The sequence below is a fragment of the Cetorhinus maximus genome, unplaced genomic scaffold (genome assembly GCF_964194155.1).
Source record: "Cetorhinus maximus unplaced genomic scaffold, sCetMax3.hap1.1 HAP1_SCAFFOLD_517, whole genome shotgun sequence".
In the NCBI taxonomy this organism is placed as follows: Eukaryota; Metazoa; Chordata; class Chondrichthyes; order Lamniformes; family Cetorhinidae; genus Cetorhinus; species Cetorhinus maximus.
Genome location: NW_027596459.1, coordinates 2,501 through 19,919, shown reverse-complemented (window position 1 = coordinate 19,919; position 17,419 = coordinate 2,501). Strand labels below are relative to the sequence as shown.

Genomic DNA, 17,419 nt, shown 5'->3' with positions numbered 1-17,419 from the left:
TGATGTCTCTGTCTCTCAGTGTTGTGATATCTCTGTCTCTCCATGTTGTGATGTCTCTGTCTCTCGGTGTGATGTCTCTTTCTCTCGGTGTTGTGATGTCGCTGTCTCTTGGTGTTGTGATCTCTCTGTCTCCCGGTGTTGTGATGTCTCTTCTCTCGGTGTTGTGATATCTCTGTCTCTCGGTTTTGTGATGACTCTGTCTCTCGGTGTTGTGATATCTCTGTCTCTCGGTGTTGTGATGTCTCTGTCTCTCGGTGTTGTGATATCTCGTTCTCTCGGTTTTGTGATATCTCTGTCTCTTGGTGTTGTGATGTTGTGATCTCTGTCTCTCGGTGTTGTGATGTCTCTGTCTCTCGGTGTTGTGATGTCTCTGTCTCTCGGTGTTGTGATGTCTCTGTCTCTTGGTGTTGTGATGTCTCTGTCTCTTGGTGTTTTGATATCTCTGTCTCTTGGTATTGTGATGTCTCTGTGTCTCGGTGTTGTGATATCTCTGTCTCTCGGTGTTCTGATATCTGAATCTCTCGATTTTGTGATGTCACTGACTCTGTTTTCCTGTCTTATTTTAGCTGTTCGCTGGACTCTTGACCACAAACACTTCTGACGGAACACTTGAAGCTGTTTCTTCAATGCTGTACTTCCTCATGCATTTACCCACTTTCTGACTCGGTTCCAGTCTCATATTGAAGCCTTTGCATTCTCGAATAATTCCCGCTTACCTCCTGCTTCCCTTTTCTATATCGAGTTCTTCTCCACTTCATTCCGGGAGCTGCCAGACTCCAGCCCCACAGACTTTTAACATCGATGACGGCAATGGAGAAGCCTGGGACTCCCAGAACCCTGACCATCTCTCTGTTTCTCTCCTGTCTGTTGTGGGGTAAGCTATCGCAATTTTAAATTTCAACTCGAGTGTGTTCAAATTCCCCCATGGCCCTTTCACACCCACCAACCATCTCTGTAACCCGCTCCAGCCCCTACAACCCTCCCTATCTCTGTAACCTCCTCCAGCCCCTACACCCCTCCCTATCTCTGTAACCTCCTCCAGCCCCTACAACCCTCCCTATCTCTGTAATCTCCTCCAGCCCCTACAACCCTCCCTATCTCTGTAACCTCCTCCAACCCCTTCAACCCTTCCTATCTCTGTAACCTCCTCCAACACCTACAACCCTCCCTATCTCTGTAACCCCCTCCAGCCCCTACAACCCTCCCTATCTCTGTAACCCCATCCAGCCCCTACAACCCTCCCTATATCTGAAACCTCCTCCAACCCCTACAACCCTCCCTATCTCTGTAACCCCCTCCAGCCCCTACAACCCTCCCTATCTCTGTAACCTCCTCCAGCCCCTGCAACCCTCCCTATCTCTGTAACCTCCTCCAGCCCGTACAACCCTCCCTATCTCTGTAACCCCCTCCAGCCCCTACAACCCTCCCTATCTCTGTAACCTCCTCCAGCCCGTACAACCCTCCCTATCTCTGTAACCTCCTCCAGCCCGTACAACCCTCCCTATCTCTGTAACCACCTCCAGCCCCTACAACCCTCCCTATCTCTGTAACCTGCTCCAGCCCCTTCAACCCTCCCTATCTCTGTAACCCCATCCAGCCCCTACAACCCACCCTATCTCTGTAACCTCCTCCATCCCAACAACCCTCCCTATCTCTGTAACCTGCTCCAGCCCCTTCAACCCTCCCTATCTTTGTAACCCCCTCCAGCCCCTTCAACCCTCCCTACCTCTGTAACGTCCTCCAGCCCCTACAACCCTCCCTATCTCTGTAACCTCCTCCAGCCCCTACAACCCTCCCTATCTCTGTAACCTCCTCCAGCCCCTACAACCCTCCCTATCTCATAACCCCCTCCAGTCCCTACACCCCTCCCTATCTATGTAACCTCCTCCAGCCCCTACAACCCTCCCTATCTCTGTAACCCCCCTCCAGCCCCTACAATCCTCCCTATCTCTGTAACCCCCTCCAGCCCTTACAACCCTCCCTATCTCTGTAACCCCCTCCAGTCCCTACAACCCTCCGAGATCTCTGTGTTCCTCCAATTCCGGCCTTTTGACCGTCCCCCGATTCCCCATCGCTCCTCCATTGGCGGCCGTGCCTTCAGCTGCCTGGGGGCCCTGTGCTCTGGAACTCCCTCCCTAAACCTCTCCGCTTCACTCTCTCTCTCTTTCTATCTCTCTCTCTCTCTCTCTATTTTTCACATTCTTTAAGATGCTCCGGCCTCCTTGACTGAATATTGCCCACCTCGCGGCTCGAGACCCGTCTGCTAACGTTGCACCTTTTCTCAAAAAGGGAGAGAGGGATAGGCTGAATTATCACAGGCCAGTCAGTCTGACTTCAGTCCTGGGTGGACTATTGGACAGGATGAAGAGTCACTTGGAAGGACATGGATTAATCAAGGGCAGTGGGCATGGATTTGTTAAGGGATGGTCGTGTCTGACTAACCTGATTGAAATTTCTGAGGGACTGACAAGGAGGATTGATGAGGGTAGTGTGGTCGATGCGGCCTACCTAGATTTTAGCAAGGCTTTTGACAAGGTTCCACATGACAGGCTGGTTAAAAAATAAAAGCCCATGGCCTCTATGGGAATGTAGCAAGCTGGATACAAGATCTGCTCAGTGGCAGGAAACAAAGGGTAATTGTTGATGGGTGTTTTTGTGGCTGGGAGGCTGTTTCCAGTGAGATTCCGCAGGGCTCAGTACTGGACCCCCTGTTTTTGGTGGTATGTATTAATGATTTGGATGTATATGTAGGGGGAGTGATCAAGAAGTTTCGAGATGACACAAAATTTGGCCGTGTGGTTGATAGTGAGGAGGATAGCTGTCGACTGAAGGAAGACAACAATGGACTGGTCAGCTGGGCAGGAAAGTGGCTAATGGAATTGGACCCAGAGAAGTGTGAGGTGGTGTATTTGGGGAGGTCCAACAAGGCAAAGATTTGCACTGTAAATGGGAGAAGATTGAGAGGCAATAGTGGAAGTGAGGGACCAGGGAGTACATGTCCACAGATCCCTGAAGGTAACAGGACAGGTCGATAAGGTGGTTAAGAAGGCGGGTGGAATCCAGTCATTTATTAACCGAGGTACAGAATATAAGAGCGGGGAAGTTGTGCTCGATCTGTATCGATATAGGGCCACAATTTGAGCGCTGTGGGCAGTTCTGGTCACCCCATTACAGAAAGGATGTAATAGCATTCGAGAGGGTAAGAGAGGAGATGGACGAGGGTTGTTGCCGCGGACTGGAAAATTTCGGCTGTGAGGAAAGATCGGATGGGCTGGGGATGTTCTCCTCGGGGACAGAGGAGGCTGGGGGGGTGAGATTCGATCGAGACGTAAAGAATTGTGAGGGGCCTGGAGAGAGTGGACGGGAAAGGGGCCCCTGTTTACTTGAGCAGAGAGGTCAGTGACTAGGCGGGATTGGTGATTGGTGGTTGGGACAGCGATTGGTGGGAAGATGAGAGGGGAGGTGAGGCCAAATCCACCCAGAAGGGGTCTGGAACCCCACTGAAAGAGCAGCAGAGGCAGAAACCCTCAGCTCATTTAAAAAGTGAACAAAAACAAAAGTGCCTGGGAAAAACTCAGCAGGCTTGCTTTCACCATTTATAATAAGTGTCTGGATACGCAGCTCAAGAACCAGAATTGTGTTTTTTTTGTAACTGAATTCATTTTGCCGCCTCCATAAGCCCCAGGCCCCTGCAGGCCGCGCATTGCCCAGCCTGTGTCGCTCTGCTGAAGCCACTTGGGCTGCTGGCAATTGGCAGGACTCGGGGTGGGTGTGGGGGGGTGGTGAGAGAGAGAGAGAGAGAGAGAGGCCGCAGCAGCTCAGCTGCCAAACAGGATGTCCTGAAACACTTGCCGAGGGAGGTTGCGGAACTTCTGCTTTCCACAGAGACGTTTCCCCATTTTTCAACCATGGCGCCAGGATTCTGGACGCGGTGTGCGTCACACGGTCGAATATAGATCGCCCGTCACTACACTGTCGACCGCTAATCTCCATTGGCACCCGGGTCTGGCAACGCCACTGTTTCACTGGACAAGTTGGCGTGAGAGCAAGTCCGTCCTTGGCCTGCTGCATTGTTCCAGTGAAGCTCAACGCAAACTGGAGGAACAGCACCTCATCTTCCGACTAGGCACTTTACAGCCTTCCGGACTGAATACTGAGTTCAACAAGACCATGAACTCTCTCCTCCATTCCCGCTGCCTTATTAATCCAATACTTTATGTATTTATTTACATTTTAATTTTTGAATTTTATTTATTTATTTATTTCGTTTTCTATCATTATTGTTACGTGCAACCAAGGAGCGGGAGAAGGCCATTCAGCCCCTCGAGCCTGGGTCTCTGCCATTTAATAAGATCACAGCTGATCTGACTGTAACCTCAAATCTGCATCCCGCCCACCCCCGATAACCTATCACCACCCCCCCCCTTGCTCACCAAGAATCTATCCACCTCGGCCTTAAAACTATTCAAAGACTCTGTTTACTGCCTTTTCTGGGAGAGAGTTCCAAACACTCACGACCGTCGGAGTGAAAACATTTCGCCCCATCTCCATTTTAAACAGGCGACCCCTTATTTTTAACCAGTGACCCCCTGGTTCTAGATTCTCCCACAAGAGGGAAACATCTTCTCCACACCCACCCTGTCAAGGCCCCTCAGGATCTTATATGTTTCAATCAAGCTGCCTCTTACTCTTCTAAACTCCAGCGGATACAAACCTAGTCTGTCCAACCTTTCCTCATAAGACAAACCCACCCATTCCAGGAATTAGTCTGGTAAACATTCTCTGAACTGCTTCCAACGCATTTGCATCCTCCCTTAAATAAGGAGACCAATACTGTACACAATACTCCGGATGTGGTCTCACCAGTGCCCTGTACAACTGAAGCAAAACCTCCCTACTTTTATAATCGATTCCCCCTCGCAGTAAACGATAACATTCTGTTATCTTTCCAAATTACCTGCTGCACCCTGCACACAAGCCTTTTGTGATTCATGTACAGCTCCCTCTGCACCTCAGAGCTCTGCAATCTCTCACCGTTTAGATAATAAGCTTCCTTTTTATTCTTCCTGCCAAATTGGACAATTTCACATATTCCCACCATATACTCCTTTTGCCATACCTTTCCCCACCCACTTAACCTCTCACTTTCTTTTTGTAGCCTCCTTATGTCTTCTGCACAATTTACTTTCCTGCCTATCTTTGAGTCATCAGCAAATTTGGCCACCGCTCCTTTTGTCCCATCATTCGTCATTTATATAAATTGTAAACAGCTGAGGTCCCAGCACTGATCCATGTGGCGAATCACTCATTACATCTTCCCATCCTGGAAAAGACCCATTTATGGTACAGCACATCCACCAGTTCCCCTTTATCCACAGCACGGTTTTATATTTTATTTTATCCATTCTCTATTCTTTTTCCCGCCCCACCCTCCCCCCACAGGGCCAGTTATCACTTGATTCAATGTTGTGCTTTGACAGGACACAGAGCTTGTTCTGCTATTAACATTCTGCTATCTTATCCAAATGCCATGAGCAGCATCTTCTTTAGTCTTTACCATGTGTCCATGACAACTTTGAAAATCTCCCTGAGCTCCCACCTATCTCTGACCTTCCATCTTGCTCCACACCATCTTAAACAGTAAAAAAACCCATCAAATTTCGACTTCGCTTCAGCTGTAAAAAAGAGACATAAGGACGCAAAATATTAACTGTGTTTCACTCTTCACAGATACTGTCAGACCTGCTGAGTATTTCCACCATTCTCTGTTTTTATTCGAGTGCTGTACCTGTCCTGGGAGTGTTTGATGGGAACAGTGTAGAGGGAGCTTTACTCTGTATCTAACCCCGTGGTGTACCTGTCCTGGGAGTCTTTGATGGGGACAGTGTAGAGGGAGCTTTACTCTGTATCTAACCCCGTGCTGTACCTGTCCTGGGCGTGTTTGATGGGGACAGTGTAGAGGGAGCTTTACTCTGTATCTAACCCCGTGCTGTACCTGTCCTGGGAGTCTTTGATGGGGACAGTGTAGAGGGAGCTTTACTCTGTATCTAACCCCGTGCTGTACCTGTCCTGGGAGTGTTTGATGGGGACAACGTAGAGGGAGCTTTACTCTGTATCTAACCCCATGCTGTACCTGTGATGGGAGTGTTTGATGGGGACAGTGTAGAGGGAGATTTACTCTGTATCTAACCCCGTGCTGTACCTGTCCTGGGAGTGTTTGATGGGAACAGTGTAGAGGGAGCTTTACTCTGTATCTAACCCCGTGCTGTACCTGTCCTGGGAGTGTTTGATGGGGACAGTGTAGAGGGAGCTTTACTCTGTATCTAACCCCGTGCTGTACCTGTGATGGGAGTGTTTGATGGGGACAGTGTAGAGGGAGCTTTACTCTGTATCTAACCCTGTGCTGTACCTGTCCTGGGAGTTTTTGATGGGGACAGTGTAGAGGGAGCTTTACTCTGCATCTAACCCCGTGCTGTACCTGTCCTGGGAGTGTTTGATGTGGACAGTGTAGAGGGAGCTTTACTCTGTATCTAACCCCGTGCTGTACCTGTCCTGGGAGTGTTTGATGGGGACAGTGTAGAGGGAGCTTTACCCTGTATCTAACCCTGTGCTGTACCTGTCCTGGGAGTGTTTGATGGGGACAGTGTAGAGGGAGCTTTACCCTGTATCTAACCCCGTGCTGTACCTGTGATGGGAGTGTTTGATGGGGACAGTGTAGAGGGAGCTTTACTCTGTATCTAACCCCGTGCTGCACCGTCCTGGGAGTGTTTGATGGGGACAGTGTAGAGGGAGCTTTACTCTGTATCTAACCCCGTGCTGCACCTGTCCTGGGAGTGTTTGACGTGGACAGTGTAGAGGGAGCTTTACTCTGTATCTAACCCCGTGCTGTACCTGTCCTGGGAGTGTTTGATGGGGACAGTGCAGAGAGGGCTTTACTCTGTAGCTAACCCCGTGCTGTACCTGTCCTGGGAGTGTTTGATGGGACAGCGTAGAGGGAGTTTTACTCTGTATCTAACCCTGTGCTGTGCCTGTCCTGGGAGTGTTTGATGGGGACAGTGCAGAGGGAGCTTTACTCTGTATCTAACCCCGTGCTGTCCCTGTCCTGGGAGTGTTTGATGGGACAGTGTAGAGGGAGCTTTACTCTGTATCTAACCCCGTGCTGTACCTGTCCTGGGAGTGTTTGATGGGGACAGTGTAGAGGGAGATTTACTCTGTATCTAACCCCATGCTGTACCTGTCCTGGGAGTGTTTGATGGTGACAGTGTAGAGTGAGCTTTACTCTGTATCCAACCCCGTGCTGTACCTGTCCTGGGAGTGTTTGACAGGGACAGTGTAGAGGTAGCTTTACTCTGTATCTAACCCCGTGCTGTACCTGTCCTGGGAGTGTTTGAATGGGACAGTGTAGAGGGAGCTTTACTCTGTATCTAACCCCGTGCTGTACCTGTCCTGGGCGTGTTTGATGGGGACAGTGTAGAGGGAGCTTTACTCTGTATCTAACCCCGTGCTGTACCTGTCCTGGGAGTGTTTGATGGGGACAGTGTAGAGGGAGCTTTACTCTGTATCTATCCCCGTGCTGTACCTGTCCTGGGAGTGTTAGATGGCGACAGTCTAGAGGGAGCTTTACTCTGTATCTATCCCCGTGCTGTACCTGTCCTGGGAGTGTTAGATGGCGACAGTCTAGAGGGAGCTTTACTCTGTATCTATCCCCGTGCTGTACCTGTCCTGGGAGTGTTAGATGGCGACAGTCTAGAGGGAGCTTTACTCTGTATTTTACCTGACGCTAACGCAAACAGGCTTATGCTTCATTTATAACAGACATTAAACTAATCTAACAGGGAGTCCATTGTTTGAGATGATTAAATTGTTCTATTGAGAGTAACTATTTAGTCTGGTGAGAGGGAAACTGTTCAAGAGGGAAGAACCTTAAAATTGGATCCAGGCCGTTCAGGGGGTGATGTCAGGAAGCACTATCTTCACACAAAGTGGGGGGTGGAAATCTGGAACTCCCTCCCCCAGAAAAAGCTGTCGAGACTGGGAGGGGTCCATTGATAAGTTCAAAGCTGAAATTGAGGGATTTCCAGTGAAGTCGTATAGGCTCGAAACGTTAACTCTGTGTCTGTCTCCACAGAGGCTGTGAGACCTGCTCAGCTTTTCCAGCATTTTCTCTTTTTATTTCAGATTTTCAGCATCTGTTTTTCTTGATCACTGTTGGGTGACAGAACGGTTTACAGAACCAATGTTGACTGTATAGAGGAACAGACCCGAGGGGGCTGAATGGGCCTCCTCCTGTTCCTGTGTAACAGGCTCGAGGGGGCTGAATGGCCTCCTCCTGTTCCTGTGTAACAGGCTCGAGGGGGCTGAATGGCCTCCTCCTGTTCCTGCGCCAGTGTATGCCTCTAACTGTTGACGTTGCTGTTAATATCTCTTTTTTGGTTGTCCCTCAGGTGTAGTGAATGGACAGAATGGTGAGTGTCAATATTATTTTAATTATCCTTTAAACATCGGTGTCACAGGTCCGGCTTCGCAGAGTTTTATGCTGTAATCTCTGTAGAGCAACAGGCCATTCGGCCCATCTGCTCCGTGCTGGTGTTCCTGCTCCACACCAGCCTCCTCCCACCCCCCTCCCTCTCCATCTCTCCCCATCCCCATATCCTTCTATTCCTTTCACCCCCTCGTGTGTTTATCCAGCTTCCTCCTTAAACACATCGACACTATTCACCTCGACCACTCCCTGTGGGAGCGAGTCCCACGTTCTCCCCACTCTCTGGGTAAAGAAGTTTCTCCTCAATTCCCCATTGGGTTTATTAGTGATGATCTTATATCGATGGCCCCCTAGTTCTGGTCTCACTCCGACAAGTGGAAACATCTTCTCTACGTCTACCCCATCGAAACCCTTTCATCGTTTTAAACACCTCGATCAGGTCACCCCTCGGCCTTCTCTTTTCTAGATGAAAGATCCCCGGCCTGTTCAGTCTTTCCTGATTGCTCTGGTATAATCTGTCTGGATTTTGTTTCAGACATTAATGCTGGGTGTGGGTCCGCTCTATGTAAGTTGTATTGTGTCTATCCTGGGAGCCAGGACACACGCTGACCTTTAACCCCGTGTTCTCCTCATCTCCAGGATGTGAGGATTGTTACCGGATTGACGCAGGAGTCATCGCCGGAATAATAATAGGCGACGTCATCATAACGATCATGATCGCCATGACAATCTACTACTTTGCCAGGAGGGGTGTGAAGAAGACAACCACTGGTTTGAACCCATTTCTTGATTCTTCATGTCTCTAGCCATTCAGCCGGGTTCCCCATCAGCCCACATTCCGCTGGGCGTCAATAACCCCAATATTGAAAATTAGCGGAATTCTGCACAATCCCAATGGACCCAGACCCCTTCCCGTTCACTCCCACTGTACACAATCCCAATGGACCCAAACCCCTTCCCGTTCACTCCCACTGTACACAATCCCAATGGACCCAAACCCCTTCCCGTTCACTCCCACTGTACACAATCCCAATGGACCCAAACCCCTTCCCGTTCACTCCCACTGTACACAATCCCAATGGACCCAAACCCCTTCCCATTCACTCCCACCGTACACAATCCCAATGGACCCAGACCCCTTCCCGTTCACTCCCACTGTACACAATCCCAATGGACCCAAACCCCTTCCCATTCACTCCCACCGTACACAATCCCAATGGACCCAAACCCCTTCCCGTTCACTTCCACTGTACACAATCCCAATGGACCCAAACCCCTTCCCGTTCACTCCCACTGTACACAATCCAAATGGACCCAGACCTCTTCCTGTTCACTCCCACTGTACACAATCCCAATGGACCCAAACCCCTTCCCATTCACTCCCACTGTACACAATCCAAATGGACCCAGACCTCTTCCTGTTCACTCCCACTGTACACAATCCAAATGGACCCAAACCCCTTCCCATTCACTCCCACTGTACACAATCCAAATGGACCCAGACCTCTTCCTGTTCACTCCCACTGTACACAATCCCAATGGACCCAGACCCCTTCCCGTTCACTCCCACTGTACACAATCCCAATGGACCCAAACCCCTTCCCATTCATTCCCACCGTACACAATCCCAATGGACCCAAACCCCTTCCCGTTCACTCCCACCGTACACAATCCCAATGGACCCAGACCCCTTCCCGTTCACTCCTACTGTACACAATCCCAATGGACCCAAACCCCTTCCCGTTCATTCCCACCGTACACAATCCCAATGGACCCAAACCCCTTCCCGTTCACTCCCACCGTAAACAATCCCAATGGACACAAACCCCTTCCCGTTCACTCCCACTGTACACATGAAGGAGTACAGGATTAACTTCACCAGTTACAGTTCTTATAAGTGGCTTTTAATATTCCCCAATATGATTTGATGAAAAGCGTGTGAGGGAGATAGATGCTGAATGAATGTTTTAATGAGAGAGCGAGATGGACAGAGAGACAGAGAAGGAGAGAAAACATGAGGTGTGATTGGTAGAAGGGTCGAGAGTGACAAAGTAAGAGGGAGAGAATGAGAGATAGGAATGGACAATGAGGGATAGAGAGGGAAAGGGAGAGAGAGATGGAGAGCAATAGAGAGTGAGGAACAGGGAAACAGGGATCGTCAATGAAAAAGAAAGGGCAGAGAGAGGAATGTAGAGTGAGTAACCGAGTAAGGGATGGAGAGACAGTGAGATAGGGAGAGTCAATGAAAGAGAGAGAGGGAAGGACAGAAGGAATGACAAATAGAGAAGGAGTGTTAGTGCGGTGCAGAGGATGGTGACACACCCTGGAAGATTGCGATAGAGGGAAAGATGAAGAGGTTGGAAAGACAGCACGAGTGCTAATCTGATTTCTGTCTTCCAGGTAATGAGTTACCACTGTCAATGACCAAACCCAAAATGGATGCTGAGTCAACCTATGAGGTAGGGATTGAGATGGTAGACAGACCTCTCCAACATCATGATCGCCCCCTCCCTAACTCTGTAAGCTCCTCCATCATCCTCTCCCTGTTACTATCTCTGTAACCTCCACAATCGCCCTCTCCCCTGACCCTATCTCTGTAACCTCCTCCAGCCCCTATAACCCTCCCCATTTCTGTAATCTCCTCCAGCCCCTACAACCTTCCCTATGTCTATAACCTCCTCCAGCCCCTATAACCCTCCCCATTTCTGTAACCTCCTCCAGCCTCTACAACCCTCCCTATCTCTGTAACATCCTCCAGCCTGTACAACCCTCCCTATCTCTGTAACCTCCTCCAGCCCCTACAACCCTCCCTATCTCTGTAACTTCCTCCAGCCCCTACAACCCTCCCTATCTCTGTAACCTCCTCCAATCCCTACAACCATCCCTATCTATGTAACCTCCTCCAGCCTCTACAACCCTCCTTATCTCTGTAACCTCCTCCAGCCTGTACAACCCTCCCTATCTCTGTAACCTCCTCCAGCCTGTACAACCCTCCCTATCTCTGTAACCTCCTCCAGCCCTTACAACCCTCCCTATCTCTGTAACCTCCTCCAGCCCCTACAACCCTCCCTATCTCTGTAACCTCCTCCAGCCCCTACAACCATCCCTATCTCTGTAACCTCCTCCAGCCCCTACAACCCTCCCTATCTCTGTAACCTCCTCCAGCCCCTACAACCCTCCCTATCTCTGTAACCTCCTCCAGCCCCTACAACCCTCCCTATCTCTGTAACCTCCTCCAGCCCCTACAACCATCCCTATCTATGTAACCTCCTCCAGCCTCTACAACCCTCCCTATCTCTGTAACATCCTCCAGCCTGTACAACCCTCCCTATCTCTATAACCTCCTCCAGCCCCTACAACCCTCCCTATCTCTGTAACCTCCTCCAGCCCCTACAACCCTCCCTATCTCTGTAACCTCCTCCAGCCCCTACAACCCTCCCTATCTCTGTAACCTCCTCCAGCCCCTACAACCCTCCCTATCTCTGTAACCTCCTCCAGCCCCTACAACCCTCCCTATCTCTGTAACATCCTCCAGCCTCTACAACCCTCCCTATCTCTGTAACCTCCTCCAGTCCCTACAACCCTCCCTATCTCTGTAACCTCCTCCAGCCCCTACAACCCTCCCTATCTCTGTAACCTCCCCCAGCCCCTACAACCCTCCCTATCTCTGTAACATCCTCCAGCCTCTACAACCCTCCGAGATCTCTGCGCTCCTCCAATTCCGGCCTCTTGACCATCCCCTGATTCCCATCGCCCCACCATTGGCGGTCGTGCCTTCAGCTGCCTGGGGACCCTGAGCTCTGGAATTCCCTCCCTTCCTATCTGGCTCAGTACCAGATTAGGAAATCCATGCTGACATTCCCAGCGCAGGTCCTGAGTCAATGCTGCACTGTCGGAGGGTCAGTACTGAGGGAGTGCCGCACTGTCGGAGGGTCAGTACTGAGGGAGTGCCGCACTGTCGGAGGGTCAGTACCGAGGGAGTGCTGCACTGTCGGAGGGTCAGTACTGAGGGAGTGCTGCACTGTCGGAGGGTCAGTACTGAGGGAGTGCTGCACTGTCGGAGGGTCCATACTGAGGGAGTGCTGCACTGTTGGAGGGTCAGTTCTGAGGTAGTGCTGCACTGTCGGAGGGTCAGTACTGAGGGAGTGCTGCACTGTCGGAGGGTCAGTACGGAGGGAGCGCCGCACTGTCGGAGGGTCAGTACTGAGGGAGTGCTGCACTGTCGGAGGGTCAGTACTGAGGGAGTGCTGCACTGTCGGTGGGTCAGTACTGAGGGAGTGCCGCACTGTCGGAGGGTCAGTACTGAGGGGGCGCTGCACTGTCGGAGGGTCAGTACTGTGGGAGTGCTGCACTGTTGGAGGGTCAGTACTGAGGTAGTGCCACACTGCCGTAGGGTCAGTACTGAGGGAGTGCCGCACTGTCGGAGGGTCAGTACTGAGGGAGTGCTGCACTGTCGGAGGGTCAGTACTGAGGGAGTGCTGCACTGTCGGAGGGTCAGTACTGAGGGAGTGCTGCACTGTCGGAGGGTCAGTACTGAGGGAGCGCCGCACTGTCGGAGGGTCAGTACTGAGGGAGTGCTGCACTGTCGGCGGGTCAGTACTGAGGGAGTGCTGCACTGTTGGAGGGTCAGTACTGAGGTAATGCTGCACTGTCGGAGGGTCAGTACTGAGGGAGTGCTGCACTGTCGGAGGGTCCATACTGAGGGAGTGCTGCACTGTTGGAGGGTCAGTTCTGAGGTAGTGCTGCACTGTCGGAGGGTCAGTACTGAGGGAGTGCTGCACTGTCGGAGGGTCAGTACTGAGGGAGTGCTGCACTGTCGGAGGGTCAGTACTGAGGGAGCGCCGCACTGTCGGAGGGTCAGTACTGAGGGAGTGCTGCACTGTCGGAGGGTCAGTACTGAGGGAGTGCTGCACTGTCGGCGGGTCAGTACTGAGGGAGTGCCGCACTGTCGGAGGGTCAGTACTGAGGGAGCGCTGCACTGTCGGAGGGTCAGTACTGAGGGAGTGCTGCACTGTTGGAGGGTCAGTACTGAGGTAGTGCCGCACTGCCGGAGGGTCAGTACTGAGGGAGTGCCGCACTGTCGGAGGGTCAGTACTGAGGGAGTGCTGCACTGTTTGAGGGTCAGTACTGAGGGAGCGCCGCACTGTCGGAGGGTCAGTACTGAGGGAGTGCTGCACTGTCGGAGTGTCAGTACTGAGGGAGTGCCGCACTGTTGGAGGGTCAGTTCTGAGGTAGTGCTGCACTGTCGGAGGGTCAGTACTGAGGGAGTGCTGCACTGTCGGAGGGTCAGTACTGAGGGAGTGCTGCACTGTCGGAGGGTCAGTACTGAGGGAGTGCTGCACTGTCGGAGGGTCAGTACTGAGGGAGTGCTGCACTCTCGGAGGGTCAGTACTGAGGGAGCGCTGCACTGTCGGAGGGTCAGTACTGAGGGAGCGCTGCACTGTCGGAGGGTCAGTACTGAGGGAGTGCTGCACTGTCGGAGGGTCAGTACTGAGGGAGTGCTGTACTGTCGGAGGGTCAGTACTGAGGGAGCGCCGCACTGTCGGAGGGTCAGTACTGAGGGAGCGCTGCACTGTCGGAGGGTCAGTACTGAGGGAGCATTGGAGGAGCGAGAGTGGCACAGCGGTAACAGCAGTGGAGTAGTAGCCCATAGGCCCAGGCTAATTCTCAGGGGACAAGGGGGGGGCACCAATCCCACCCCAGAAGCTGATGGAATTTAAATTCAGTGAATAAATCTGGATTTGGGAGCGGGTCGGTGACGGTGACGGTGACGGTGAAACTAACATCGATTGTGGCTAAAACCCATCTGGTTCCCTGATGTCCCTCTTTTGATTGAAATCTGCCTTTTTCACTGCTGCCTGTTTTGAGATGCAGTCGGCTGCATTGCTTTAACCACTATCTCCTTCCCCGCAGGAGTTGCGAGGGCCGGAAAAGGGCTTGTACAGTGAGTTAAAGCCCAGCCACAAGTAAGACCCAGTCTCTCTGATGTCCACACTGGAGTCAGCACTCTCTGGATCACCAGCCCAGAACCTGATCCCGCTTCTCCGCCAGCCCAGCTGCAGTTCACCACGTCTTTGTTGCTGTTATTTCGTTCACATTTCAGGGCGATTCCCCCTTCCCCTCCTTCGATCCCGATACCTGCTGTGCGATAGTGGAAATGATAGTTCCAGTGAAGCCTGCAACCCCATTCTGTGTAGAATTCGTGTTGGTGATATTCTTATCCTGCCTGTAAATCACTCCTGGCGAATTGTTATCTTGTCTGTATCGCATTCCTAGTGAGTGTGTGTAACCCGCTCCCGGTGACGCGTTATCCTGTGTAACTCAGGCCTGGTGAGGTCTTATCCGGTGTTGATTCTTTGTTCACGTTGTTGGTGCTTCTGAAGATTCACATTTTGGGATCTTGATTTTCAAAACGTTCCATCTTTCCCTGTTTACAATAAACCTCCCTGAATCTGACATGTTGGTCTGGGCTTTTTATTTGTGTTGTTATTAATTACCTGACTCTGACTCTGTCTCTCTCTCTCTCCTATTTATCTTTCTCTCCTATCCCCCCATCTCTCTCTCTCTCTCTCTCTCTCTCAGAAACTGGGCTGATATATTAAAAGTATGTTTCCACAGGATGTGGGCGTCGCTGGCCGGGCCCAGCATTTATTTCCCAACCCTAATTGCCTCTTGAGAAGGTGGTGGGTGAGCTGCCTTCTTGAGCCGCTGCAGTCCCCATGGTGTAGGTACACCCACAGTATTGAGTATAGGAGTTGGGATGTTATGGTGAGGTTGTATAAGACATTGGTGAGGCCAACTTTGGAGCATTGTGTGCAGTTCTGGTCGCCTAACTACCGGAAGGATATCAGTAAGATTGAGAGAGTTGCAGAGAAGATTTACTAGGATGTTGCCGGGTCTTCAGGAGTTGAGTTACAGGGAAAGATTAAACAGGTTAGGACTTTATTCCTTGGAGGGTAGAAGAATGAGGGGAGATTTGATAGAAGTTTACAAAATTGTGAGGGGTATAGACAGAGTAAATGCGAGTTGGCTCTTTCCACTTAGATTAGGAGAGATAAACACGAGAGGACATGGCTTTAGGGTGAAAGGGGAGAGGTTTAGGGGGAACATTAGGGGGAAACTTCTTCACTCAGAGAGTGGTGAGAGTGTGGAACGAGCTACCTACCATCTGAGGTGGTAAATGCGGGCTCACTCTTAAGTTTTAAGAATAAATTGGATAGATACATGGATGGGAGAGGTCTGGAGGGTTATGGACTGGGTGCAGGTCAATGGGACTAGCGGAATAATATTTCGGCACAGACTAGAAGGGCCGAATGGCCTGTTTTCAATGAGCAGGTTATTGCTAAGCAAGTGCCATTTGATAGCACAGTTGATGACAGGGGTGAGGGGTGAGGGGGTGTCACAGTCTCAGGATTAAGGGGTCGGCCATTTTGGACGGAGACGAGGAGAAATGTCCTCACTTGGAGGGGTGTGAATCTTTGGAATTCTCTCCCCCCCACTCCGGGAAGCTGTGGATGCTCCGACATCGAGTATACTCTAGTCTGAGGTCGATGGGTTTTTTTTGGGCACTGAGGGAGTGGGGGGTGGAGGCGGGAGAGTGGAGCTGAGGTAAAAAGTCAGCCGCTATCGGATTGAATGGGGGAGCAGGCTCGAGGGGCCGAATGGCCTCCTCCTGCCCCTCTCTTTAATGTTCTCTTTTTCTGTCTTCCTCCCCTCTCTGCCTGTCTCTCCCTCTCTTCCCAACCTCCCCCCCCACCTCTCAATCCATCATTCCGCCCCTCTCTCCTCTGGTTCCCCGCCACTCTCTGCCTCTCCCCCTCAATCTTTCCGACTGTCTTTCTCCTCTCCCTGCTCTCTATCTGCTCCCCTCTTTCTCTCTCTGCCTCGCTGTCCCACCCTCTCTCTCTCTCTCTCTCTGTGCCCAGTCTGTTCTACATTTGCAGCTGAATTGTTATTTGCACTTGGACCTTGAGCTGCTGTTATTTCCTGTGGTCTGACCGGACTCTAGTTTACAGGAAAGCAGAACTCACATCATCTATGTGACCTAATTAGAGACGTTGGGTGTTTAACCTTTCTATAAACTCCACGGGGACCATGCAGTGACCACACCCCAGAGGAGGTTGGGTGGAGCTGGGGGGGTGGGTGAATTTTTTGAGGGGGTGACCAGGTGTGTAGATGAGGGGAGTGCAGTTGATGCAGTTTATATGGATTTCAGCAAAGCCTTTGACAAGGTCCCACATGGGAGACTTATAAAGAAGGCAAATGCACATGGGATACAGGGTCATTTGATAAGGTGGATTCAAAATTGGCTTAGTTGTAGGAGACAGAGGATGATGACAGAAAGATGCTTTAGTGACTGGAAGCCCGTGTCCAGTGGCGTACCACAGGGATCTGTGCTGGGTCCCCTATTATTTGTTATTTATATAAATGACATAGATGACTATGTGGGGGTTAGGATTAGTAAGTTTGCGGATGACACAAAGATTGGCCGGGTGGTTAACAGTGAGGTTGAGTGTCTTGGGCTACAGGAAGATATAGACGGGATGGTCAAATGGGCAGATAAGTGGCAGATGGAATTTAACCCTGAAAAGTGTGAGGTGATACACTTTGGAAGGAGTAATTTGACAAGGAAGTATTCAATGAACGGCATGACACTAGGAAGTTCTGAGGAACAAAGGGACCTTGACGTGTGTGTCCATAGATCTCTGAAGGCGGAGGGGCATGTTAGTGGGGTGGTGAAAAAGGCATATGGGACACTTGCCTTTATCAATCGAGGCATAGATTACAAAAGTAGGGAGGTTATGTTGGATAAAAACAAAAAACTACTGCGGATGCTGGAAATCCAAAACAAAAACAGAATTACCTGGAAAAACTCAGCAGGTCTGGCAGCATCGGCGGAGAAGAAAAGAGTTGACGTTTCGAGTCCTCACGACCCTT

The 17,419-nt window shown here is 51.0% G+C and overlaps 1 protein-coding gene across 2 annotated transcripts; it reads left to right on the top strand.

Annotated features, from left to right (window-relative positions):
• The first annotated feature begins 602 nt into the window (after positions 1-602).
• Positions 603-14,936, top strand: LOC144673934 (TYRO protein tyrosine kinase-binding protein-like). 2 transcript variants are annotated; one of them, XM_078535526.1, is made up of 5 exons: positions 603-874; positions 8,445-8,465; positions 9,122-9,253; positions 10,883-10,941; positions 14,396-14,936. In XM_078535526.1, exons 1-5 carry the CDS (start codon positions 802-804, stop codon positions 14,450-14,452), a joined length of 342 nt encoding a protein of 113 aa, XP_078391652.1. In that variant the 5' UTR covers positions 603-801; the 3' UTR covers positions 14,453-14,936. The 2 variants fall into 2 exon arrangements, with proteins under 2 accessions (XP_078391652.1, XP_078391653.1); XM_078535527.1 differs by lacking the exon at positions 8,445-8,465 and having other exon boundaries at positions 687-874.
• Positions 14,937-17,419: the final 2,483 nt, after the last annotated feature.

Coding starts and splice junctions, on each gene's coding strand:
- LOC144673934 (XM_078535526.1), top strand. CDS start 802: ATGACGGCAATGGAGAAGCCTGGGACTCCCAGAACCCTGACCATCTCT. Junction 8,466..9,121: donor TGTAGTGAATGGACAGAATG/GTGAGTGTCAAT, acceptor CCTCATCTCCAG/GATGTGAGGATTGTTACCGG. Junction 9,254..10,882: donor TGTGAAGAAGACAACCACTG/GTTTGAACCCAT, acceptor TCTGTCTTCCAG/GTAATGAGTTACCACTGTCA.